This window comes from Montipora foliosa, unplaced genomic scaffold (assembly GCF_036669935.1).
Source record: "Montipora foliosa isolate CH-2021 unplaced genomic scaffold, ASM3666993v2 scaffold_485, whole genome shotgun sequence".
Classification (NCBI taxonomy): domain Eukaryota; kingdom Metazoa; phylum Cnidaria; class Anthozoa; order Scleractinia; family Acroporidae; genus Montipora; species Montipora foliosa.
Genome location: NW_027179795.1, coordinates 1,103,035 through 1,130,534, shown reverse-complemented (window position 1 = coordinate 1,130,534; position 27,500 = coordinate 1,103,035). Strand labels below are relative to the sequence as shown.

The 27,500-nt window shown below is 41.1% G+C and overlaps 2 protein-coding genes, 1 long non-coding RNA gene and 1 pseudogene across 3 annotated transcripts in view; 2 read left to right on the top strand and 2 right to left on the bottom strand.

Annotated features, from left to right (window-relative positions):
- The window catches only part of LOC137990049 (acyl-CoA dehydrogenase family member 11-like), a 38,279-nt gene extending 17,386 nt beyond the window's left edge, over positions 1 to 20,893 (bottom strand). Inside the window, exons 1-5 of the mRNA XM_068835590.1 lie at positions 20,570 to 20,893; positions 18,502 to 18,734; positions 17,043 to 17,142; positions 1,234 to 1,363; positions 115 to 257 (exon numbers count right to left, since the gene is read on the bottom strand). Of these exons, the coding sequence (XP_068691691.1) occupies positions 115 to 257; positions 1,234 to 1,363; positions 17,043 to 17,142; positions 18,502 to 18,734; positions 20,570 to 20,893 (930 nt within the window). The remainder of the gene's footprint in view (positions 1 to 114; positions 258 to 1,233; positions 1,364 to 17,042; positions 17,143 to 18,501; positions 18,735 to 20,569) is intronic.
- On the bottom strand, positions 5,287 to 5,872 carry LOC137990014 (uncharacterized; annotated as a pseudogene).
- Positions 11,254 to 13,457, top strand: LOC137990013 (zinc finger protein 862-like). Its single transcript, XM_068835563.1, has one exon. It carries the CDS (start codon positions 11,361 to 11,363, stop codon positions 13,455 to 13,457), a length of 2,097 nt encoding a protein of 698 aa, XP_068691664.1. The 5' UTR covers positions 11,254 to 11,360.
- Positions 20,894 to 22,613: 1,720 nt separating the features above from the next.
- LOC137989993 (uncharacterized) lies at positions 22,614 to 24,484 on the top strand. The gene is made up of 2 exons (XR_011121096.1): positions 22,614 to 22,916; positions 23,487 to 24,484. It is a non-coding gene; the product is annotated as an uncharacterized lncRNA (long non-coding RNA).
- Positions 24,485 to 27,500: the final 3,016 nt, after the last annotated feature.

Sequence of the window (27,500 nt, the reverse complement as noted above, 5' to 3'; positions counted from 1 at the left end):
CTCAATATTTTTCTAGCTAACAGTAACCCTGGACAGACTTTTTCTCCGTTGAGTCCACCCAAATTCAAATTACGGTAGGCTTGGTGTGAACTCAGGGACTGAAGACTTACTTACAGGAACAGCTGATCCATCAGAATTCAACACTCTTGCCAAAGTGAAAGTCATGTCTGCATCGGTTGCTGAACTGAACCACTTGTACCCATGCAATTTGTATGTACCGTCTTCCTGTGGAATTGCTATCGTCTCTGTACCATTTGCTATATAGGTGGAGATTTAGGCAACAGGTACATGTAATGCAGTGCAGTCATTGCGAGGACTTATAAATGTACACAGTGCCAGAGTAATACACCCAACCCCCTCATCATAGCAAACTCTTTTTATAGTACCATGCTGTTTTCGTGCAAACCTTTGAAATTTATATTAAATTTCATCTTCACATTCTTTTGTCCTGTAACCAAGTAAGTGCGACCTCTCGAGAACAAAAAGCTGAATGGTTGGCAATAATTTAATGTTTTACCATTGTAGGATCTCATAATATTACAACTATTATTTCTTTAATGGAAGAAAGGAAATCAGTTAATATTCAAGTTATGCTGTAGCTGTGATACGTACATGTAGTTGTGAAAAGTATAAAATGGTTTGCAATATGTTCCTTTTTATTTGTTTCTACAGTTGTTGCAGTGTTATATGTTAATCACTGAAATCTGTCTTTTTTTCATACAGCTCACTAGTAAATGTTAGAACAGCTTACATACACTGCACATAATGAATTGCGGTGAAAAAGACCTTCGAAAAAGGCGTCTCAACAGTGGTCTGTGCAAAATGCAGAGCAATAATAAAATACAGACTACAGAATCAGCCCAAACCCTTTCTTGATGCAATCCTTAGGCCTAAACATCATTTCAGGCATTATTAGGCCTAAGCTGGTTAGCATTGTCAAATGGTTTGAACTGTTACACTAATAACCACAGTCTGCATTTGACACTAACCAATCTCAAAACCTTTTAATTCATGGCCACCTGCTTGTTGGGTTTATGCACCCTTGAAATAAACACTCACCCCTCAAGAACCCATTTAGCAAATTGTCCTGTTAAGGTGAGTTGACACTTTGTACAGGACTTTTGTTTGAGGATTTGCAAGCTCCACATTCCTAAGGCACAGTAGGTAATATCACCGTACAAACCAAAAGAAACCTACACTGTAGCAGTGACAAATTCAAATTATACCACTCACCAACATCTGATCCACCTTTCCGTTCAGTCATCCACTGGCCTGATGTCCAGAATGCTTTGGGATCTCTGCTGGTCAGATGATCATAAGCATCCTGCAATATACTATTCAGGCATCCCCTCAGACCTAAAACCTATACAACATAGACAGAATCATTATATTGTGTAGTTAATAGTAAAACTCTTTAAACAAAATTTGACTTTGAGTAACCCATTAGCAATACCATTGCTCTTTTATGTTTAAACCACAGCCAACAGGGCAGGTGCATGCACCGGTATTAGTTTACCAGTGTTGCGCATAGTGTTGGCTTACAGGGCTGACATTGATTCCTGAATGGTGATTGATGTGAAGCCCTGCTGGGCAGGGTTAGTTTTTGGACGGGCGACCATCTAAGAATAACCCTTCCTGTACACTCCCAGAGAGCAGGGCTGGTGTCGAGACGATGCACTTGCCTTCCACCAACGTGCCTTGGGGTCTTCACAGAATCAACGTTATCAATGGGTTGAGTTTGTTGTTGGTTCTCTACTCTGCTCTGAGAGGATTTCCCCTGGGAACTCCAGTTTCACCACTCCTCAAAAAACAACACTCCAAATTCCAATTCAATCTGGATTAGAGGGCTGCAAGTTAGAAAACTGTGATAGGCTGTCTAAATAAAAGTTATTATTATTATTATTATTATTATTATTATTATAGTGCCTCATTGCATTCTGGGATTTTTGTATTTGGACACCCTAGAATACTAAGGGACCCTCACGTGGCGATTTTCACCAGCAGTTGGCGCTTGGTGACATCCCTGCCTTGGTGTATCAAATAAATGTGAAAAAAACAAAAAAACAAAACAATGAAGCCCGGTTGTTCGAAAGCTGATTAGCTTAATCCAGGATTAGCGTAAACTTTTGTTTCATGTTTTCAACTTTTTGGTGAAATTATCTTTTGCAAATTTTTGCTTTTCAAGATTGACTTCTTCTAATGTAGAAGTTTTGCCGAATATCAGCGTTGAACAGCATTTAGTAGTAGGGAAATAAACTCCTTGGTTAATTTTTAATCTGGGATTAGCGTTAATTGGCGATTGAACAACCGGGCCCAGGAATACTAAAACTTCATGCTGGTATAGTCAGTGACTTTAATATCCTTATGGATCACAAAGAAGCTAATCAAAAACACTCTCCTAGTTCACACTGGTTCCTTACACAATGTCCCGTCCTATGCCCACTCGGCCACCGGGTCCCCGTCCTGGAGAGATCCCACATTTAAATACAAACACTACATTCCCCCGCAACCTTAGTACAACAATAAGTGTGACTAATTAATGTCCTTTAACAATTATACTGAAAAGCAATAAAAACACAACATTACTCAACATGGCATCTGATGGGGTGCGGCAATGCGGATCTGCATAATGCTCTAAAATCCGCATCCTCCGCATAATTACGATATTTTCCGCATAAAACAGAAGAAATGTCTGACATTAGTGATAACACAGCTTCTTGCCATCCTCACAAACATAAAAACCAAAACGATTGACTATTTTGAGACCCTTATTTTCCTGAACATTGAGAAAAACACTCCATTTCGTTCGCAAGATGAAGTTCGTAAGCAGTTTCCACGCATTTTTCGGCAACGAGCTAAACTGTTTTCATAACAAACCCTAGACTCGAAATTTTATAAAAAAGATGCAACCAGATCTTGCCATGTGTTGTCTTCACCGGTGGAGTTATAGTCTCCTTGGTGGAAAGCTGACACCCATAACACTGTCGGCACTTGCGCTCTGCATCCTTATCTACACCTGGCCACCACACTTTCGATCTCAGTCTCTCTTTCATTTTCCCAACCCCTTGGTGGCCCTCATGTGCACGATGAAGCACTCACGTAGGATGGCTAATGACGATCAGCTTTTTTATGTTATGGGAGCCCCCTGCCAGTTTCCACTAACAAGACAACCACGCACTACTTGCAGTTCCTCATCTTCAGCTGAGACTCTCTCGATTTCTTGAATCTTTAAGGCTACAGGTACAGATCCTAACGTAACCTTTCCAACATACTCATCATCATAACGGGATTTCAATGATGAAACATGAGAGTGCATCGGCAATATTGTGGCGGGATGTGACATAACATACCTTAGAGTTATAAGGCTGCAGTCTTAGTACCCTGTGCTCGATACGAGCTGATGGTTTAGACCCCCTGGAGTACAATGTAAATGACCTTTAGGGCCTCATGGTCCGTCACCAGATTGAAGGTCTGAGGCCCGTACAGGTACAGGTTGAAGCGCTCACATGCCCACACCAGCGCCACGGTCTCTTACTCCGTCTGGCTGTACCTTCTTTCCACTTGACTGAAGCCCCTGCTTGCACAACAAACTGCTCGGCTTTGCCCATTCTTCTCTTGCACCAACACCGCCCCTAAGGTCACCAGACTGGCATCTACTATCACTCGAGTATGTGTGTCCTTGTCAAAATAGGCTAAGACGGGTGCACTGGCCAGCTGCCGTTTCAGTTCTATAAATGATGCTTCCTGCACGTTGCCCCAAACAAATGGGATGCCTTGCCTGGAGATTGCCCGGAGAGGTTATGCAAGGGTTGCAAAGTTGGAGATGAAACGTGCACCAAAGCCTACCAAGCCTAGGAAACTCCAGCCTTCAGTCGCCGAAGTAGGTTAAACCACCTCGTGCTCAGCACAAACCCTCCCTTCTATTGGACCAATTCCATATTTTGATAATAAAACTCCCATAAAGACCACCTTCCATGCAGAATTCACATTTCGTCGGGTTGAGTGTGAGATTATTTTCCTCTAATCTCTGAAGCACTTTGTGGAGACTCTGATCATACTCTTCAATAATCTTGCCATGCACTATCAAATCATCAGCAATATTCTGAGCCCCATCAATCTCTGAGACCACTAGAATTATTATGTGCTGGTACTTCTCAGGAGCAGAGTTCACTCCAAAGATCAGTTTCTTATACAGAAACAATCCATTATGGGTAGCAAATGTCGTAATGTCTTGTGACTTTTCATCCAATTCAATCTGATGAAATCCCAGATGGAGGTCCAGTTTTGTGAACACTGCGCTGACATTGAGGTTTTCTTCCACTTCATCAACGGTTGGTATTGGTATCCTCTCACTGACAATGGCCTGAAATGCTTTTCTCATGTCCACACATAATCTGATATTTCCTGCTGCCTTTGGTGCAACCACCACAGGACTTACCGAGGATGTCAGCCCATCCACCCGTTCCACTATATCTTTGGCAATCAGGTCCTTTATTTTGGCTGTCACCTTCTCAAACAAGGCAAAGGGGACACGCCTTGGCTTCTGGGCTACTTGCGTTACTTCCCAATCCACATGCAGCTTCAGCCTGTACTCTTTCAGCTTGCAAATTGATTCCCCCCAAAGACTTTTGGATACTTTGCCTGAAGAGCTGAAGCTACGTCCTTGCTGACAACATTACACTCAGGCAATTCAATGCTGGCGCTCAGGCCAATGCGAAGAAGACCAAGATCCCCGGACGTTTTATGACCCAGCAGACACCTCCTAATCATGGTAACCACGAATTGTGAGTTTATCTTCTTGCTTCCAACGGACAGCTCCACTTGAATTTGACCAACCACGTTCAACTCCTTCCCACTATATACATACAAATGCTTGCGGCAGTTCTCTAACTTCACATCAAGACCATGAGGTTACTTACAGAGCCAGAATCAAGGCCATCAACACAAATCTAAATCAGGGGCTCATCAAAGCTAATTGTATGGCACATTTCTTCTTTCGTCTCAGTAATCATAAATGCAATTGCACAATCCCCATCAATACCTGATGCCTCTTGATTCCCCACAAAATTAGCTACGTGACGTGGTCGTCCACTAGAAATTCTTTGTTGCTTGCTCCCTTTCCCCCTGGCCACATCACTATCCCTCACCATGACAACACAAAGCAAAATGTCCATACCTTCCACACTTTGCACACTTCTTTCCCTTTGCAGGGCAGCTCCTATCTCTGGCCAGGTGCCCTTCTTTTCCGCAATTGAAGCACTTTCTCCTCTGGTCATCTGTCGTTTGCTACTGCTCCTTAACCACATTGACACTATTTACGTCGGCCAGCAGAGGGATAGTTGTCATGTTTGATGCCTGTCAACCAGCCGCTTACCAAGCATGAGCTATATCCAACGCCTCCTCCAGTGTGTTATGTTTTTGCTCTAACAGCTTTCTCTTGAACTCAAAATCCATCACTTGATCCCTCAATTTATTGCTTAAACTCGTTCCAAAATTGCAATGTCATGCCTGTTTTCTCAATCGTACCATAAACTGGTCAGCGGTCTCCTCGTCATTCCGTGACAATTGGCGAAAAACGTGGCGCTCGTATGGTATGTTTTCCTCCACGCGAAAGAAGGAATAATTTTCTAATCGTGATTTTAAAAGCATGGTCACCTGTCTCAGGGACGGGACCAGGATCTTGCAAATCCTCACAGATGTCTTGTACCTTCATCCTGGTAAAATGTAAGAGCTTGGAAGTCGTCTTGCAAACCTTGTCAATGCCTTTGCTCTCAGCATAGTATTCAAAGGAAGGCTTCCATTTTCGCCACTTCTCCTCCACTTGCGAAGCAGATCCAGACAAATCCAGAGGCAATAAACCCTTGTTGGCCATCCTTGTCGCCAATATAATATCCTTATGGATCACAACGAAGCTAATCAAAAACACCCTAGTTGACATTGTTCCTTACACTATCTTCCGTCGTATGCCCACTCGGCCACTGAGTTCCCGCGCTGGAGAGATCCCAGATGTAAACACTACAGTGACAACGCACTCCTACTACGTGTAATTCCTCTAGACTGTGCCTAGACTAGTATTAAGTTTTGACTTCTGGGAGTGAGTCTTATTATAACACATTTTATTCTGTCTATAGCTAGACAATTTTATTCATCCGCTCCATTACGCTTATTGAAGTCTGTGTGCATCCAATTAGGGGCATTTCTGGACCATATCTGAATTCCAATATCAAAGTGTTTTGGGGGAGGGGTGGTGTAAATTTATTTGGTGGAACGAGAAGAACATGAACCAAGCAAATTACGTAATAATACGGTGCGCAGCGTTAAGGACGAACACGACAAATTAAAAGCAATAGCGTGAGGGTTTATTGAACAGAAATGCTCAAAGTTCCTATAGTGGTACAGCCTTGCAACTTGAAACAACGAGAATATATTTAAAACGAGGGTAAAAAAAAACGAGAGGTAGATCACAAAGTCGTAAGGACGATGAAAGTCGGTTCGAACTGAAAGGCGATAAAAGCAAAACAGAAACTAATTTTAGCTAACTACCTAAAAAAGTAACAAAAAGGTATATAGAAGGCTGAGGTAAACGTTAATAATTTCAAATAGCACATCAATGAAATACAACAACGAAAGAGATCAAAATAGGTTATTAACAATCTATAGAATATGATGATAGAAACTTGACAATGATCACATCAGTGTAGATTGATCAAGAAATCCATGCTGAGCACTAACGATTAAAAACTGATTGAAAACTAGATACCAAAGCAAATATATTTATAGCATAACACGAGTTAAACTTAAACCGACACTAAATACTGGAAAAAACTAAAATCAAGAAAATATTAAAACTTACTTTGGTTTGCACACGCACCATTGCTAGTCTTGACTAAATGCTCTATAGAGAACTTGACGATGAGTACGAGTGTAGATACAACTAAAATCCAGGTGGATGAAGGAGTTGACCGTACGAAGTCTACACTAGAACTGAACTACTGTGGAAAACACTAAAACTTATGACTAGCAAAACGTGCCTGCGACAGCTGAGAAAACATTACGCATTTCCTATGCGGGTGTTAGGGGAAGGAATTTGCAACCATTACAGCGTTGACTAAACGTTATCTATGAAGGTGATAATCCTTAAAGAAATACCGAAACACGTACTAGCGATAATGTAAAAAATAAAAGAGAAAACATCACGTTTCAAACCAACATTCCGGCCCCTTAAAGGCAATACTGCAGATAGCCTTTACAACAAGAAGCAAAGAATGGTTTGAACCATGAGGTTGACTAGACTAAGAAACTAAGTTAATTAACAATTATTCCATGAGCGAGCGTTGGATATGAGACGGTAAATAGCCAACGAGGCGCGTAGCGCCGACTTGGCTATATCCACTCTCATATCCAACAAGCGCGAACGGAATAATTGTTTTATTAAATTCCTTAAACTCCAAAAGTTTAGAAGTACGAAATACGACCGAAAAAAGCGAGAAAATCCTAGCGAAATCGAAAAAAGTTGATGAAGATGCGATGTTGTGTAATACCTCGTGGTCAGACAGACGCAGGCTCATCACAAAAACATTTCTTACCTTTTCTCGTATCTCTAAGCTTCGAAAGTGATCCAAACTTTCCACAAAAACGTTTTTCTTTTGCTTTATACCGAAAGAAATTTCGCTTTCTGGCGTAAACGTTTTTAGTTTAGCAATGCTAAGCGCAATCATTTACCATATAAGGTCAAACTAAGGTATATGAGCTGATAACCGAGATTGAGTGAACCAATCAGAGCACGAGAATTGCATTATCCGAGGTTGAGAATTTAATAATAGCTAATAAACAATTACATAATGTCCGATAAAGTTGAATCCACTTGCAATGGGGTTTTTTAGAGTTCACTGTTCATACTAGAATACTTACTTACTGTTACTTGGAAATTCAGCTGCCTCCAGTAGGACTATTATGTTGATTGGACGAACCAGCTCCGATGTACCGCTCTTCAGCTTGACAGAGCGTACTAACCCATCTCTGCTGTTAGTGTTCACCTCCAGGACCCGACCGAGTGGCCAGGAATTACGTGGTTTGTTGTCGTCGAGTACCAACACAACGACATCTACTGCAAAGTTTCTCTGCTGCTTGTTCCATGTTTGCCGCTCCTGGAGAGGGTAGATACTCACGTACCCAACGTCGCCAAAACACGTCAGCAAGGTACTGAACTTGACGCCAGCGGCGTTTGTAGTGACAATCGTACTTAGAGAAGATTCCAGGTAGAACAGCAGGACCTGCTTGCAACAGCAACAGATGATTGGGAGTCAGTGGTTCTAGGTCACGTGGGTCATCAGAGAGTTTCGTAATTGGCCTACCGTTTTCTATGGCCTCAACTTCACACATCAGGGTACTTAGACCTTCGTCGTCTAGCCCTTGTTCCTTGGTCAAAGCTTTTAACACCTTGCGCATGGTACGGATACACCGTTCCCACACTCCACCGTGGTGGGAACCAGTTAGAGGGTTAAAGGTCCACTTGACAGTGCGTTGAAGAAGATAGTCGTGGATCTGAGTTCCAACAGTTGATTGCATTTCGAAGCTCCTTCTCACCCTTTACAAAGTTGCCTTCGTTGTCAGAACGCATCTCTTCGGGTAGGCCTCTTCTTGCAATAAATCTCCGTAAGGCAGTGATAAAGGACTCTGTGTCTAGTGACCTCACGACTTCGATGTGAACTGCTTGGAGAGCTAAACAGGTGAATACAACGCCATATCTCTTGACCTTGGATCTTCCACGACGGACTTCAAAAGGACCAAAGCAGTCAACACCTGTAAAGGTGAAAGGTGGTTTACAGGGCGCCGCGCGATCTACAGGCAGATCAGCTGTCTTCTGTCGACCTGTAGGGGACTGGGTTTTTCTGCAGGTAAAACACTTTTGTAGCACTCTACGTACAGCATCTAGTATCTCTGATGGATAAGGGACAGGGTGTACGCCTGAGTGGCCAGAAACGAGGTGATAGTAAAGAATGATCAGTTTGGCCACGTGATGATCCTTTGGTAGGATGATCGGGTGTTTGGCATCTGTGTCGAGTGATGCACGTTTCAGACGGCCACCAACGCGCAGAAGGCCTTGAATAAGGCCGGGGTCGAGCTTGTGAATGCTGCTTGACTTGAGGACCTTATGTTTGCTGGTGCTTGGTGGAATTGTGCTCTTTAATCCTTCGTACTCTTGCGCGAAGAACTGATACTGAACGTAATTAAGGATTGCATGTTCTGCTTCACGCAACTGCGTCACGGTAATGGGGCTGATCTTGCTTTAAAGGCTTGATTTGTGGAGATTCCTTGGGCTTTCTGCTCTTGATCAACTTGTGAAGGTTACTCTTGAATCGCACTATCCAGGCAATGACTTTCTTACGGCGCGACCAGGAAGAGAATCTTTTGATGATTTCTGCGACAGGATCGAGAGTGGACGCACAGAGTAAGTATACACCCTTGTCTGTCTTAATTTCGGGGTCGTCATCTGCACCTGCTGGTCTTTAAGGCCACATTTTGGGAGGCGAGGAAAGAAGGCTGGGCCGTTAATCCAGCGTTGAAGGGAATCTGCTGGCACGCCTCTGGAGGCATCATCTGCCGGATTATCTTGTGTGTTTATGTACTTCCACTGGGAGGGAGAAGAAGCATCATGTATTGTTGCAACAGGGTTGGCAACAAAGGTATGAAACCGCTTGTCTTGATTGTCAATGTACCGGAGAACGCAGGTACTGTCAGTCCAGAAGGAAGACTTGGTTACTGGCAAGGTTAGCTCGTTTCGGGAAATTCTATCCAGTCTGGTTGCAATGACGGCTGCTGACAATTCCAGGCGAGTAATTGTCAACTGGTTTAACTGGTTTAATGGGCGCGAGCCTTGATTTGCCCATGACGAACGTACATTTAACAGCACCACTTTGGTCTGAGATTCCGAGGTAGGTAACGGCGCCAAAACCCTGCTGTGATGCATTGCAAAAGTGATGAAGTTGGCTTGAGGTAATATCTGCAGAGTTAAATGGCTTAAAGCAGCGGTCTATTTTCAGATCCTTGAGTTTAGGAAGTTCTTGTAACCAGGCCTGCCAACGGCGCAAGTAGTCTTCAGGTATCGGATCGTCCCAGCTGAACTTCTTGCAGCTCAAATATTGAAGGATTAGCTTTGCGTTCAGTATGAATGGTGCCACGAGCCCCAGCGGGTCATAGATTGAACTGATTATGGACAGCAAGCCTCGTCTTGTTGCTGGTCTGTCCTTCATTACAATGGTGAAACCAAAGTGATAAGACGATACTCCTAAAGCCCTTTCAATGGGGAGCTTGTCGAAATCTAGGCTCTTGACTTGTGCAGTTCTCTCAGACTCTGGCAACGACCCAAGTACCTTCTTTGAACTCGACAGCCATTTGGTGAAATGGAAACCGCGTCTTGCTAACAGCTTGCGCAATTGGTTGGCGAGATTGATAGCTTCTTGATCTGTGGGAACTGACTTCAGGCAGTCGTCGACGTAGAAGTTCCGCATTACTGTATCGACAGTCTGAACGTCCAAGTCTGCCTTGTTCTCTTCAGCTGTTTTCTTTAGAGCAAAGTTAGCGCAGCTGGGAGAGGAAGCTCCGCCAAATGGGTGGACTCTCATTTGATACTCTTCTGGTTGGCTATCTAAGTTACCATCAAACCACCACAGAAACCTAAGGGCATCACAGTCGCTAGGTCGAACTCGGACTTGATGGAACATTGCATCTCAGCTGAAATCGACGGGAACTGGGACAGAGTGTGAATACTAATGGCGGCCAAAAGGCAATCCTTGTTTGCATATTTCACGCCAGTGTCAAAACAAAAGAGGTCAAACGAGACTGATTCCTCCCAAGGTTAGTTGAGGATATTGAAAGGAAAAACCTTCTGTGATTATATCGCTCAAATGTTAATATTATGCTTCGTTTTTGCGCCAAAATATTGTGTATCGATCGTCGATGGAATTGAATAAAATGTATCATGTTCAGTTACTTGCCTTGTGTTGTGTCCTACTTCGGCCAACTGATTTCTTTTTCGGCAGAAAGTGTTTCATTAGATAGTGAAATCAGTCAGTCACTTACCTCAGCGATGGTCAAAGTCAGGTGAGAGTGTAGCAGATGTTGTAAAACCCGCTACATCCTACGCAAGAAGCGAGACGAGCATCGATTTCTGTGATCATGATTCTGTGTTGAAGCTGTTCGGGCCTTCGGAAATAGTCCACAGTTATTACACTTGTAATAAAAATAATTGTTTCAGCCTAACTGAAAGGGAGCAGAAAAAAGATTTCGCCCTAAAACGAGACCGTTTCAAGCACCAGTGGATAAGAGATGATAACTTGGCATTTGATTCATGTACTGGCATGTGGTGGGTGATTTACAAGGAGGAATCAGATGATGAGAAAGGGGGGATGTTTTGTTTGTTGTGTAAGAAGCACAATACTGCAAACCTGAAAAACAACAGCAGAGTATACAACCTCATACCTGCACAGCGCCTGAAAACAGATGCTCTAAAAGATCATTCAAAAAGTGCTCAGCATGCAGCAGCTGTTCAGGCAGAGATGCTCAGCCGAGTGTCAATTTTTCACAAAGAAGTCGAGGAACAAGTCAAGAGCAAAGATGAAGTCCTACAGAATGCATTTATGTCGGTATACTGGTTGGCTAAAGAAGAAATGGCCAACAAGAAGTTTCTATCACTTCTCACACTTCTCCAAATGCTTGGGCTTGAAAACATGAAGCATTTTCGTCATCGCTCCTATGGGTCAACTATCGAGATTTTCTTGACTCTAGGCAGAGTACTGAAGCAGAGAGTGGTTGAGGCGCTAAGGAAATCAAAAGCATTTGGTCTATTAGTTGATGAGGTAACGGACATTTCGGTGATGGAACAGTTGATAGGTTTTGCTCAGTATGTCTCTGATGATGGAGAGGCTATGGTGAAATTCCTTTTCGTCGACAATGTTTTGGAGGGCTCCTCTTCCGCCAATGCTGAGACAATCACTAACTGCATCTCTAACAATCTGGACAAATGTGAACTTGACGTTCAGAAGATGATGAGCCTAGTAAGCGATGGCGCCAAAGTAATGACTGGCGAAAGAACAGGTGTGGCCGCCCGACTGAAGCAAATCAACAGCAAGCTAATTAATGTGCACTGTGTCTGTCACAGACTGGCCCTTGCTTGTGCTGGTGCGAGTGATGAGACAACATACATCACACAAGTCGAAGGAGTCCTTTTGCAACTCTGCAAGTTTTTTGCTAAATCGCCTAAGCGGACGGCTCTTTTGGTGAAAGCACAAGAGTCGTGGCGCAAGATGAGGCTATCAGAAAAAGCAAGGTCTGTTGTGGCGAAAAAGGTGCGAAAAGCTTGCAGAACACGTTGGCTGTCTACAAGCAATGCTGTAGATGGAGTGTATGAAGACTTTGTTCCTATCATACAGGCTATCAATCTCGCAGATAAAAAAGATGGCTTGGCGACGTATCTGCTGTCCAAAATGAGGAGCTTTAAGTTTATTGGTACGATAATTTTATATATTTTGAAGGCTGTCCTTCGAGAGCTTGCTGCATTAAGCAGAGTATTCCAGCGAGGTACCGTCAACTTTGGCCATATCCTACCAGCTATCACCTACACTACTGACAAGCTAACGAAGATAGCACAAGACAAAACCGCCATCACCCAACTTCAGATTGATATTCAGGAGAATGGACGGCTCGGTACCTGTGAGTTTAAAAGCAATGACCACGAGATACAAGTTCTTCGCAACCTTCTAAAGAAGTACACGCAAGCCCTCAAGGAGAACATTGATTCTCGTTTCAAGGATGCGATGCCAGTGGTCTGTGCATTTGCTATCTTTAATGCAAATGCCATTCCAAACCGTGGAACAGCAGAGTTTTTAAGCTATGGGTCTAAGGAAATCGGCACATTGTCAAACCACTACTTTCCAGGTGACAAGGAAGCTCAGCAGCAAGTGAAAGCAGAGTGGGAGAGGTTAAAATATGATCTTCTTTTGTGGAAAGCGCAGATTCCTCAGGAACTTGACAACATCACCCCAACTGAGTGGAGTCTGAAGAGGCTACTTTCCATGCGCACAGAATATGGCCACTTCTACCCTAAGCTTGTTTGGATTGCAGAAATCATTCTTTCTCTTCCTATGTCAAATGCATGGCCCGAGAGAGGGGCTAGTGCTGTTAAGAGGGTAAAGAGTCGACTCCGTAGCAGTATGACTAATCAGATCCTGGAGGCGCTGCTGCATATCTCCATCAACGGTCCACCTGTCCGTGAAGCACAGGAACTTGTTAAAGAAGCTGTTGAGGCTTGGAGCAACGCAAAGAAAAGAAGGAAACTCCCTCCCTCTGCAAATCCAGGTGGCACATCTTGTGGAAACTCGCAGGGTGAAGTTCAAACCATTCTTGTGGACTCTGCTGTCCAAACCGATATCCAGGTCCAAGAAGATGATAAAAGTTGAAGAAGCAAGTGTGCAAGCAGAGGTGGAAGCTGCTGTTGAAGCTTTTAAACTTGGAGACCACCAAGCAAGTTATGATTCGGATGATTCTGCTTTCGAAAGTGAAGATGAATACTAAGCACTCGATCGCTATTCTAGGGACTCGTCCTTTCTTTCGTAACAGTATATTTTGAAATTACAATATAAACAGTGGAAGAGATTTTGCACATTCTACCTCGTATTTAGGTTTGGGACATGACTTTTTAAGTGGTACTATGATCAAAAAATCATTTCCTTTTTTTCTTCAGATTTTAACACCTAACTGGCAAAATTTTGAGCTTTGAGTTTTATCCAGAGGCTGTTTATTTTGAGTGTAAGTTTTGGATTTCATGGTCCGCCATTACTCACGTTCAAAACTGGCCGATTGGACCTCAGAGGGTTGGATCTAGAGAAAATGACGTCATTTACTCACTAGCTTAAAATTTCAGCGTGTAAACGCAATTTATTTTATATGCAAAACACGGGTTGAAAAGTCTGAAAGCCCGAAACTCCCGTGCTGCATATTAATTAGGCCGCGTACACACGCATTGCATTCTTAAACCAGTGAGTGTTTGACGTCATTTTTTCCTCGACCCAGCTCTCTCAAGATTTTAAAGTTAGTAATGGCGGACCAATAAATAAGAAAATTCCAGCTAGAATAAACAGGTGTCTTTTTAAAATCAGAACTTAAAACTTGGGTGAGTTAGTGTTTAGTTGACATATTTTTGAAATCCAAAGGAAAAACAATTTTTTTTTTTGGTCGTAGTACCACTTTAAGTAAGACTTGTTCCGCAAGTAATAGATTTTGTAAAATTATGTTCCAATGGGTATAATCAAGAAGGTTTGTTATGGTTAAAATGTGGTAGAAAGTGTTCAAGCAGTAAAAGGCCCGGCTCTTGAAAGTCTTGAAAATCAAGTCGTAAATTAAGTGGCTTCAGACTGATATAAGTGATATACATACATTTTAAGTTGCTTCTGTGTTTTTGTAATGATATATGCGACTAAAATATAAGATAACCATGTTTCTCTATAGAATAGAGTAACTTTGTTTCATTTAAGGATTAACCCTGAGCTAAAACTACATTGAACTTAGACCATTTTAAGGATACCAGTTGTGAAAGTGTTAAAAAGTAGCACCTCAATAGAAATAGTTGACTGTGATTACTTTATTGTCACATAATTCTCTTCAAATTTGTTTAAATTAGTTGACTTGGGAGCAAAAAAATGAAACAACAAAGCAACCAAAAAAAGACCTGAAAATGCATGAAAATGCATCCTAAAACTTCAAAATTTTCCGGGGGAGCATGCCCCCGGACCCCCTAGGGTCAAAGGCCCTTCAGGGCTTCGGCAAATGTACCCGCCTGTTAGTCTTAAGTACCCGCTTGTGCAAAAACTTATTGAAACCCCTGTTCTTGCGTAATCCTTGCTCAGTAGATCATGCATAAATTCCTTGTATTTTGTGCACTACTGGCTCCTTTCTTAATCGTTTGCGCAATAGTTCTGAGCGGCGTTCAGCAATGGTTCTGTTGTTTTGAAGACTCGGGGGATATGTTTTCCAAGGCAGTTCGTAATGGTCATTTTCTAGTTTCACCATTTTTTCCATAATAATTTATCTAGGGCCCTTAGATCGTTTTGAGACATCATTTTTGTTTCGTAGACTGTATCGTTGAATTCCAGGTTGCAGTAGTCTCTAAACTGCTGGTCAAGGGTCTTTTCTACCTGGGCGAAATTCGCAATTGGGGTCTTGAGGGCGATTCTCCCTAACGGGCCGTTTAGCACCCAGCCTAGCACGGTTCTTCTCGCTCGGTCTGAACTCCCTTGGCTGTAGCGCTTGGGGAACATCACTCTCAATGAGCATCCCAATCTCAGCTTCAATCTTCGAAATAGTTACACCCTTCAGGTAGGGCCAGCGGTTCACGTCTTGTTGGTCTGCAATGGCTTCCACTGGGATGGATAGCCTAGATCTTGAGTAAACTTCAGGCAGCTCAACGATGTTTTGTTGGTTGAGATCAGATATCCGCAAGCTCACTAAGGAACACTCGACCGGGTCTTCTTTGCCCTTCAAGGTCATTAGAGTCAGCTTTGTTTTCTTTCCTTTGATATTGAGCTTCTCTAGAAGGCTTTCTGTACAGAAGGAAGTGTTGCTGCCAGAATCCAGAAAGGTCATGAAAGGTGATAAAAGCAAAACAGAAACTAATTTTAGCTAACTACCTATAAAAGTAACAAAAAGTTATATAGAAGGCTAAGGTAAACGTTAATAATTTCAAATAGCACATCAATGAAATACAACAACAAATGAGATCAAATGAGCTGCTTAACAATCTATAGAATACGATGATAGAAACTTGACAATGATCACATCAGTGTCGATTGATCAATAAATCCATGCTGAGTACTAACGATTAAAAACTGATTGAAAACTAGATACCAAAGCAAATATATTAATAGAATAAGACGAGCAAAACTTAACTTAAACCGAAACTAAATACTGGGAAAAACTAAAATCAAGAAAAATTTTATAGTAAAACTTACTTTGGTTTGCACACGCACCAATGCTAGTCTTGACTAAAAGCTCTCTAGAGAACTTCATGATGAGCATGGACGAGTGTAGATAGAACTAAAATCCAGATGGATGAAGAAGTTGACCGTACGAAGTCTACACTAGAACTGAACTACTGTGGAAAATATTAAAACTCATGACTAGCAAAACGTGCCTGCGACAACCGAGAAAACACTACGCATTTCCTATGCGGGTGTTAGGGGAAGGAATTCGTAACCATTACAGCGGTGACTAAACGTTATCTATGAAGGTGATAATCCTTAAAGAAATACCGAAACATGAACTAGCGATAATGTAAAAAATAAAAGAGAAAACATCACGTTTCAAACCAACAGGTGGGACATTGGAAGGATTGGAATTGTTCCGAATTCCCTCGCCGTTATAGTACACTCAACAAAATTACTGGATTCTGATTGGACGAAGTGTACCCAAAGACCTTAGAAGGTGTCCGAGGTTCAAACGAGGTCTCTCGAAGATTTCCGACGTTGGATCGAAGAGTTTCAAAAGTTTCTGAAGTAAACACAAACGGATCGGAGGAGAGAGCTCACCGTTACCGCGTTCTGATTGGTTGATCGTAATTTTGTTGAGCATACTATATAAATAAGGAATCGGACAACCTTCTCGTACAACTCGTAATTAACAGGTACTAGTGATTTTGAAAGTTCTCAAGTTCCACTTGCCTTTTTGAAAGGCTCGTGCAATTTTGAGAACTTTCAAAATCACTTGAACAGTATTAATCACGAATAATTTGTACTTGAGGTCGTGCGATTTCCAATACAAATTCCATGGGCACAGTATATTTTTAATAGACTTATTTTGCAATGGTGGCTTGAACTTGTGGAGTGATATATTTTGCTTCCTAGCCCACTGCCTAATATCAAAATTATAGTGGGTGTCAAGCACTGTGATGAAAGATTTTATTAAATCATTAGCTCTGGAGGCATCCAACTACGCATTAATTAGTTGTCCCTATAAAAGTTAATCATAGAAATGGTTGCCATATTAGTTACCTCAATAGTTCTAGCTGCTCCATCAGTCATTGCCAAAGGACAGGAATACAAACCAGATGAAGGACAAAACATGAAGAGCTTGGCTGCCTGATATAAACGACTGGAAAAAATAAGTGACACAGAGAGTCCATAAACATTCTAAAATTAAAACATGATGCTTCTTAGAGTGGTTACTTAAGAAATGGAAGCTACTATAAGTTATAATAGACAGCAAGAATTCCTCAATTCCCAAAATTCATGGTTTTAGAGCAACAAATTAATAGTATGAGACATTAAAGAACAATCATACATGCTTACATGAAGACCATTAGGTGTTTATCAGTGCCAATGACACACAATCAATGACAGTGACAATGGAGCTTAAGCACGAACGTTTTTGAGACGTGGACGGCAACCAGAAGAGAACACTTCATGTTAAAGGCCAGTGGTGTCTCCCACATTTTTATACTAATCATCTCTAATGGAGAAAGATACTTAGTCTCAAAAACGCGTGTGCTCAAGCTCCCTAGTGAAAGAACAGAACAGAACAACAAGAACAACAACCGTTAAGGATCCCAACTGGCTGGAGGCAAACCACTTGGACAGCTGAGGAGTTGAACCAGGGACTACCAGGATCAAATTCAGGGTGCATTTGAGTTTGCAATTGAAGTTAAAATTCTTGGGATATTTCATGCCATGAAGACAATAATCTAAGTCACTCTCCCCCTCCTCTTACCCCCCCCCCCCCCATAGGATGTTAAATTTTCTATGCATGCATCCGAAACTGGCTATACAATTGTTTCCTTGTAACAACATTGTACTACTACTACTACTACTATTTATATCGAGCTTTATACAAAAGTTCTAAAGTGCTTAACAATGAAAGAGAATAGAACTTACATTACCTAGGAAATAAAGTAACGTTTAAAAAGTTTTAAGAGATGACACTGGGGCTACACCTAATATAGTTAGGAAGGCACTTCCATAACTTGTAGGAGAGTGAACTCCAAGGAAGGGACAGTGAAATTTCCCCCCTCCCCACCCCCAACCCAGTTATCCCAAAATATGATGTTCTTCTCACTAAATTTACATCAGCAATGTTTTTCACACCCTTAAGATGAATAATTGTTTTTTGCCACTCCCCCCCCCCCCACCCCCACACAAAATATTGTTGAATTTTCTGTGCACAGATCCCAAACTGAGTGTATCTATAGCTGTTTCCTTTACTGGTGTCATTGTTTACATTTTGTATCATTAACATACAAGTTTGCTCACAGAAGGTATCATGCTGTTTTCTTAGAAATCAACTTCTAAAGGTAAAAGAACTTGTACTTACACGCCAGTTTTACGCCAAACAAAGATTCCAAATTGCAAATTGTGACAATCAACTGAATAAATTTGATGGTGTTTGTTTCTCAGAGTTTGCAGTAAACTGGCAAACAACATTCTGACTTTTTACTCTTTTCCATGGCAGAAATACCTCCACTGTCCACATTTCCTTTCAAATGCAATGGATATGAGACCTTCTTCTGCTGACACGGTGTGCAACTGTCTCCACCCATCACAAGTTCGAATACTGTCCACCCTCTGTCCCCATGCATCAAAATGTTCAAGCTTGGGTGGCTGTAACTCACATTGTCTTCCCATTAAATTTACATCAGTGACCACCCTGTGTCCAAAGTGTTCCAAATCAGGTCTGATCTCTTCCAAAACCTGTATATACATTGTATTATTCATTGAGAATATAAACCACTAAGTCTAGCTTGGACAATTTGCCTATTATAATATGGACAATGCAGATGGAAACTGGTTTCTTGATACTGAATGATGGTGACCTGGAGTGTGTAAACCACAACTGGAACTACCCAAACCTTTACAAAAATTCCTACCTTTTGGCTTGAACATTATTTTTTTGGCCTAGTGTTAGCATTTAAGTAAAGGTTTGGGTAGTTTGGTATGGTGAAACGATGACCTGCAACGCTAACCTGCAACTTGAACTGCAATTAACCTGCAACCTGCAACCTAACCCTAACGGGTTAGGGTTAGGGTTACTGAATATGCGGGAGTACCCAAATTTTCAAAATTTTCTGGGGGGGCCAGACCCCCCTAGAAAGCAGCGCCGAAGGCGCTACTGAAGCGTGCTGGTTAGTATTCTTGTTCGGCCCCCACTTTCAAAAAATGCTAGATCCGCCCCTGTTCATGGCTATGTGGTGACATGGCTGCTGGGCTACACGGCTGAATACCGACCCATAAAATGAAAGCCAAATTTGAAAAGAGTGCTTAGGTCGAATCATTGAAACAAGCGCTTGCGCTCAATCAGTAAACGAGTGCTATATTCTTCACATGATCTCGTAAAACAGTGTTAGTAGTTAACCGAACCATAAAATGAAAGCTAAAATTGTAAAAGAGAGCTTAGGCCTAATCACAGAAACAAGCACTTAAGCTTAATCAGTAAATGAGCGCCATATTGTTCACACGATCTCATCAAGTGTATTTAGCTGAATCAAAAAATGAAAGCTAATATTTTAAAAGAGTGCTTAGGCCTAATCACTGAAACAAGCAATTAGGCTTAATCAGTAAAAAGTGCTACATTCTTGACATGATCTCGTAAAAAGTGTAGTTAAAATAATTGAAAAGAGTGGCCAGACCACTTAGCCTCCTAGCCATGTAGCCACAGATTCTAGATACATGTATGTTAAGGACGGTGCCTACTTTTGTTATTGCGCATACGGTCTGCGCAACTCCAGATACTCGGATTTCCTATGCGCGGTTTGAAGTTATGCAGAGAGTTGATCTTCATAAGTACTCTTGGTATCCAAAAAGAAAATTGGGGGTAACCATGCATTCTTTAGAGATAATTAAGCTTCAATTTGAGAATGAACGCCATACATTCCTTTGTATTTTAGAGCTCTTTACAAATAATTATTGTTCATGAATTATCTTTGAAATTATGTGGTTAACCCCCCAAATTTCTTGTTGGATTTCAATAACACTTGCTAAGATCTACCTTTCATGCATTATCATAAATCGGGGCAAACATACCTTTGAATTAGTAGGCAGGTATAGCGATATTTCTTGTTTACAAACATTGACATCACATTTCTTTTGATATTCAAATTTGCCAACCAAGGAACAAAGGAAGTCATTGTTTCAACAGCCAATTGGGTTCTGGTTGGTATATTAATAACAATAGGTGGCGACACGAGAAACATCGCTAAAGGGAGTTTTTCACGTGACGTCATCTCCGCCATGTTGGTGGACGAAAACAAAAGATCTCTCATTAGCTCCTTTTGTTCGTCCACCAGAAGTCGTACATTTCTCTATTGTTATTGGTGTCTCTAGAGGTTGGTTGAAAACGTCCTGTTCTGCAGTTATAGCAGTGAGCTACAATATGGACAGTTGATATAAAGTAACATGCACACAAACGATTAACATCTACAAATGTGTAAAATAATCTTGAAAAGTTAAGTGAATAGTACATAAGGATAATATAATGAAACCCGGGAGACATCGAGAGGCACGAAAGGACCTTCGTCACATGTGCTCACCTCAGAGGGCAGAATTCTCCTTAAGTAGGATTGCAGAAATACGTCGGCATTGAACTGATTTCTCAGCAAGGGTGCTTTTTGAAAGAAACAACCTCTTCTAGAGGCAGCAAAGTCAGCCTCTTTCGTTCCTTGTAAAGAAATCTCATTTTGGGACACTACTTTTTCTTGCTGGAACTCTCCCTGTGCATGAATTAATGTGGTGTTTTTCCTTGCGATAAAACTTTGAAAAGTTGGTCTTCTGGAGCAGAAGCCGGTCCTGAACATATTGCAGATCACCAACGAAACTTGACAGCCAAGAAACTGAGAAGTAAAAAGAGCCACCATTTACAACACTTCTTGGGCCATGTTTTTCTTGTGGTTATGAGCAGGACTGAGTTCGAACAGACTAGACTGGGCACAGTCTCCCCAAGCTTAAAATAGGTGGTGTATGCAACAGTTTGTGTATAGCGAATTGTATGGGAAAATCACCGATCGTAAAAAAATTGTGTAAATAACTATCTCATTTGAAATAAAGTTTTCCTACCTTAAATGTGTGACCAACTTGTCTCTTTTGCCGAGTTTTGAGCCATTCTGACGCCGTTTAGTGAAGTGATCCGGAAGGCCGTTACTGAAATAATAGGAAGGCCGGTAACTCCATCCATCGCCGGCCAGACCTCACTCCACAAATCGTTTTCTCCTCAACAGGAAAAGTCCCGAATCGCAATAAAAACAACAGTTCCATAAAGCCCAATAAATTTCACTCCAAATACGTGTGTTTCGGCGGCCGAAAGACTCGTGACGAACGAAAACTTTGCCTTAAAATTCACCTCTTCGGCTTTCCTCAGAGGCTTGTGACCGGGCAGTCAACAACGGAAACTCGCAAGATGGTTTCAGCCTCAACTCTGATTGGTTCATTTGAATTTGACCGCGCGCTGGCAACACGACCGTTGTTGACTTGACCACGCAGCACCACAGTTTCTTTAGAAACTACCCCTTCATTCATTAGATCACCGCTGCTCTACTGACTGTGCTACAAGGCCAGAACGGGAGCTGGCCGGGAGCTGGCCGTGGGTATGTGGTTATTCACAACGTCACAGTAGTGTTAGGCCTCATTCGAACTTGCAATCACTACTCCAAATGCTACTGAAGGACAACAACTAGCGATTACCTAAAATTAGGCTTGGTCCGAGCCGAATTTGTCCTTGTGAATAACATCTCACATACCCACGGCCAGCTCCCGTTCTGGCCTTGTAGCTCAGTCGGTAGAGCAGCGGTGATCTAATCCGAAGGTCGTGGGTTCAAATCCCACCCTGGTCAGAGTTTTTCTCTGTCCTTGTGTGGGCCCAATTCCAATACTAGGGTTGATCCCCTGATGGAATAATTGGGTACAAAAACTTCACAGTAGTGTTAGGCCTCACTCGAACTTGCAATCAGAAGAGACTGAGTTGGGTGGTACTGAATTGCAGCGTTCCAGGCAATTTTTTCAAGTCAGGCGTCAATAAGACCATTTAAGGAGTCACCCAGAAGTCGCACCTGCAGAGGCCGCCCTTTGGCTCACACAGTCACTGTAGCGTGTTCACCAAATAAAACAATCCCTTTTCCTTTCACCCAACAACTCTCTACATGACTGTCTCAGAGAGGAAGCGAAATGATAATTCCATCTCATGTTCACTTCCTTTCAACAAAAGCACTCAATACCCACATCCAGTCACCGACTGGCTATTTTTCTTAACAAGACATAGAAAATGCTTGCATCAAAATGGAGCGAATTTGCATCCCTAACATTTCACAATGGAAGCTTCGACATGAATTACTTCAGTCATTTTATGTATTTTATTTCATTTCATTTAATTACAATTCAATGGAAGTGTAACTGCCATAACGATGACCTGTGAAAGAGTCATAGACCTGTGATGTTAACGGGACACAAAAGCAAGAACGGACGCCGAGCGATTCCTGTCGCATACTGTTTAAAGGGACTGTGTCACGATAAAGCGCATGTGTGAGCTTGATTGACAACCACACAATTTTCAACCAATAGAAATCTTCACACGACGCGCGCGAGATGAGATATTTATCGTTCGATGTATCGTGGAAATAAAATGGCGAAGCACGAGCAGTGTTTCCGCAGACCCCTTAGGAGAAAAACGTAAGGAAACTCGATGAAATTGTTTCGGGCAAAAATGTGAACCATTTGTGAAATTTCCAGGCCTTTTTCTCAATGGAATTCTTCACTTATCATGCTACATAGCCTCGAGTGTTCTGCAGTTGAACGTCAGGGATGACCGTGGAAAACTGTAGGAAAAATATCTATCTTACACAGAGACTTGCATATGTGGAACAGGGACGAAAACACGCATGAAACAAGGTAGGCGATAATATATGTTCAACACTCTTTTTCCACAGCGATTGCGGTTTCCGGCAGGCCGAACAGACAGCTGAGTTGTTTATCAAGGCCTGTTAACCGGTAGTACTCGAGCTCCGATGCGATTTTCTCAATTTGAAAGTGCTAGTAAAAAACAGGTGTCGCTGATGTGCCTCAGGGAAATCGAGAACATTTGATGAGCGAGGAAGAAAAGAATCAGAAGAAATCAAACATTCAGAATGTACAATCAGTGATGAATACACTCCATATTAGAAAATCTCCATGCATTCAAATATATTTTGAATGCTTTACTTGCAGTAACTTGTTCTGCCAAATCACCTGTATAATGTCAATTTCACCGTTCAGCTAATAAGCATATCACGTTTCACGATTTCTCCAAAAAAAAAAAAAAAAAAACGTTCCTAGCCAGTTGTGACTAGTCAAAAATTTATAGAAGTCTTTGTGGGGAGTTCTCTTCTATGTATGTACATCATAAAATCAATAATTTTTGAGGGCAGGACTTCTTTCAGTAAATTGCAATGTACCACATTAATAAATAATCTCTTTCACTAGGAGTTGATAAATATGGCATGGAAACTGGCCATAAAGGCACTACAGAAGGGAGTGGGAAGCATGGATTATGATGATTGCCTTCTTATGGAACAAGATGAAAATGCCTCTGACCATGAAGATGCCAGCACCTGACTTGCGGATGTACCATAGTCAAGTGGACAACCTACATTTGTATTGATCTATTTCATGCCTTCCAAATAAAATGTTCTTCTGTTTTAGCTGACGAGCCTTTCTAGTCTTGCTATGACAAGCAACTTTCAAAAGAATATTAAAAATGAGGGAAGTTGGTGTAATTAACATATTAAAAATACCAAAAACTGTAGAGGTGGTCGCCATTTATGAAACTGGTCTATTGACCAAAAGGCAGTTCCTGAATTGGGCAAATAAGGTAACTGCCGTACTACAGGTGTATGAGCCAGGACATCAAAAACAAAGGATGTGGGGATGCAACTGTATTTCACAAACAAGGCACTGTTGAAAACTCTGTTTGAACACAATAGTTATACATCCTAGATACACAAGGTGACTGCCCTTGGAAGAAGGAAGAGGAAAGTTGTTCCCTCTGCTGTGTGCATGTACTTTGTACTAGAAGACACTATCCCCTAAGCAACAGGTGTTTAGATGGGTTTCCGAACTGTCTAAATGTTGGGAAGTAATAGCAGACAAAACCGCTGACAGTGTGTGGCTTTTCAGTAAAGGGAACCTCCACTCCCACATAAAAATATCAGGAAATCTCAGGATCCCCTCTTTTAATAATTATTTTAAGCATACCATCACCCCCAATAACTGACTTGTTTTAGTTGCCTTGTTGTGAAACTTTGGTTTAGGATAAAAACTATTTTTAAAGGCAATTTAGATTTCTTCTGGTTTAGACTGACTTAAACTTTTGCAAGAATGGAAATTTTCTTAGAATAATAATTAATGCTTTCACATCTTCAAATAATTTGATGCAGACATGTATATGAACAATAATAAAATTTGATTTTGCTTGTCTGTCATCTGTATTCACATGTCACTCTCAACACCACTTTTTACAATAACTGTCAATTTCCCAATATCACAGCACTGAATTGGAATTTCCATTTTTTGTATTTACATTGTTTTTTTTTTTTCACTGTAGTTTAAATTATTTCAGTTTGCAAAAGCTATGCAATAAAATTGCCATGTACAAAACCACACAATAAGAAATCACATCAGGAGACAAAATTCTAAAGTTATACAATATATTACCATGAGACAAAACTCCAACAACGATTTCGAAGCTACAATGTGTAATGTATGGTCAGCCCTTATCTTGGGTTAAAAACTGTCAAGTCATACACTGTATATCTTGTCCTGGTTTGAACTCTGCCATAAGTACTACATGTCACAATGACCCCACAAAACTTGGAGAGAAAAACAGTTTATATAATTATTACTTCAAGTTACTACCAAAACTGAAGCAAAAAGGCAAGGCTTATTAGCTTGACTTGAGCCATTCCATTGACACCTGACTGTTAGTAATTTCATCACTGCAACACATTATTGTGAGGGCATATATGTTTTTCCTAGTTTTACAGTAGCTGAAATTAAAGTTTTGCATTTAAATCTCTATGAGCTGCTTATTTGTGAAAATATGTTTTGCATCTTGCCAGGAGCTCATGAGCTGGAAGAGGTTCACTTTCAACAATTGTTGGAGAAATGATTCTGGGATTGTCAGGTTCCAGACAGACTTCACGAGTGATTAAATAGTCGTCGTCATCAATGCAAAGTTTGAAAGTTTTTTCCACCAGCATCCAAATATATCTACAATGTTTGGACACCTTTAACATCCTCACGTCCCAAGATTTTGTTCTCTGGTTGCATTTTCGTGCAATGATGGTGTCAGCATGATCCTCAGTGGTGGAAAATGAAAAGCCATTATGATACCAGTAATTCCAATCAAGGATAGTCAACTTTTTCCTTGCTCTGTAAACCTGTTCCCTAGAAAAAAGGTTATGGGCCAGTAAATATGAAAAGCCAGGAAAATTATTAAAGGGGCTAGGTCACGCTATTTTAGGTAATTTTGTTTAATTTTGTTAATTATGAGCTCTAAACGTCATATTGGCAGAGCAAGAGTCTTTCATTTGCAAAATCACGGCCACATAACAACTGAAAATGATTTTCAAGCTTTGTAAATGACATTTTGATATAGACTGATATAAATTTGAAAAAAGGTGGGCCGACGTTTTTCAAATTTACCCAAACTCAATCCATTTCAATCCTCTCCAGTTTTGTCCATCCATGTCCCTTCTTGGCTTCCCTGTGTTTTGTTAGAGTTCTTTTATAGTTTTGAACAGTTATTTTGATATTTTAGTTAATTCTATGACCATTCGATCAGTGCTGAAATTGCCTAAAATAGCGTGACCTAGCCCCTTTAATAATTATTGCTATCAACAGTAATCACTAGTTACAATATTCCACTACTGTTACATTCAGCCGATGAACCTAGGCCTGGACAGTGATTGACTGCCCAGGGTCTGTGATTGTTCATTTGAGGTAACCCTCTATGCCATAATTCCTTTTGTAAGCCAAACAGTTCTGCCAGTTGGTACCAATTGCAAACATCAACTAAACAACAACCCATGACTTACTGAACTACTGGTGTCAACTTGCAGTGTCCTTTAAAGTTTTCAACAATGAATATACCCATACTTCATGACAACATATTTCTTCATTTACAGTATTAATAACTACCATCATACTGCTGTGCTCATCATTGTTGATAATTATGTGTAAAACTTGCGTGAAGGGAATTCTCATTGACGTGTGTACATCAGAGACATACTATTTGCACATTCCAAAGGACCAGTATGCCAAAAGTGATCCGTGCTTTTCACAAATAGTTTTACCAGGTGGGTTCTGTTTGACTAAAATGAACACAACTTACTGTTTATTATTATTATTATTACTATTATTATTATTATTATTATTATTATTATTATCATCATTATTTAATTGTTATTATTCGTAAAATTTATCATCAACATGATACGTCTTGCATAGTGTATTCAATTGCTTGATAGAGTATTAGTTGCATAGTGTATTTCAAAATATTTGATCAAAAATGTTACGCTACTCTGTGCAGAAAGGTAGCTAAATGAATGGCAAATGAATGTACCGGTAAATTGGCTTTCAAATGATGCGAAATAAACTGAGCAGATCTATCATGCTTGACCCTATTCTAATCAGAAAAAAATAGAACAAAAAAAAATTTTCAGCTTTTCTTTTTTACCAAACAAAAATTATCATCTACCGTGGGCTTCCACAGCTAAATCGAGACGCTTCCTGCCACGTTTCAAAGCTGAAGCCAATTGCTCATTGTGCGTCCCAACACTGAAAGCCATCATTCCATGATATGGCAACTGAACTGACGGATAAAAAACACGAATAGCAAGATAAAACGCACACTAAGCTGACGACAAAGAATCATAGTGCTAAAGGGAAACCAATAATCAGTGTAAATACTAACCCCATTCTTCGTCTCACCTCCAAGGACAAAAGATGTTGTGCAAAGGCCGTGTCAGTGGAATCGACGCACATACACTTTATTTTTTCCAGCTTTCATGAACATCTTTCGCTATATAGAGCTTTCGATGTGCCTTCTCCCATCTGCTATTACTTGTTTTCTTCTTTGTTTGGATGCAAGGCGGCTACGAGGTGTAAGAACCTTTCGACCCGAGCACCTTCGCCTGATCCGGCTTTCGTGGACATGAACTTTATCTACACAGATCCCAAAAACTAACACAATATGGCGTCAAAGTCCTTCGTATATTACCAAACTGAAGTTTAGAAATGTTATTACAACTTTGGCACGTCTCACTGTGTCGATTAAACAGGATTTCCGTAATTGATACTGGCTTTGAAAAAAGAACCGTCGGGTCAAAAATCAAACAGCCGCACATGCGCAATAGAGTGCCACAGGCCCTTTAATCTGAAAGTCACGCAATTGGTACATATGTGACTACGTCACAGGACATAGGACTAAAACTAATC

Coding starts and splice junctions, on each gene's coding strand:
- LOC137990013 (XM_068835563.1), top strand. CDS start 11,361: ATGTGGTGGGTGATTTACAAGGAGGAATCAGATGATGAGAAAGGGGGG.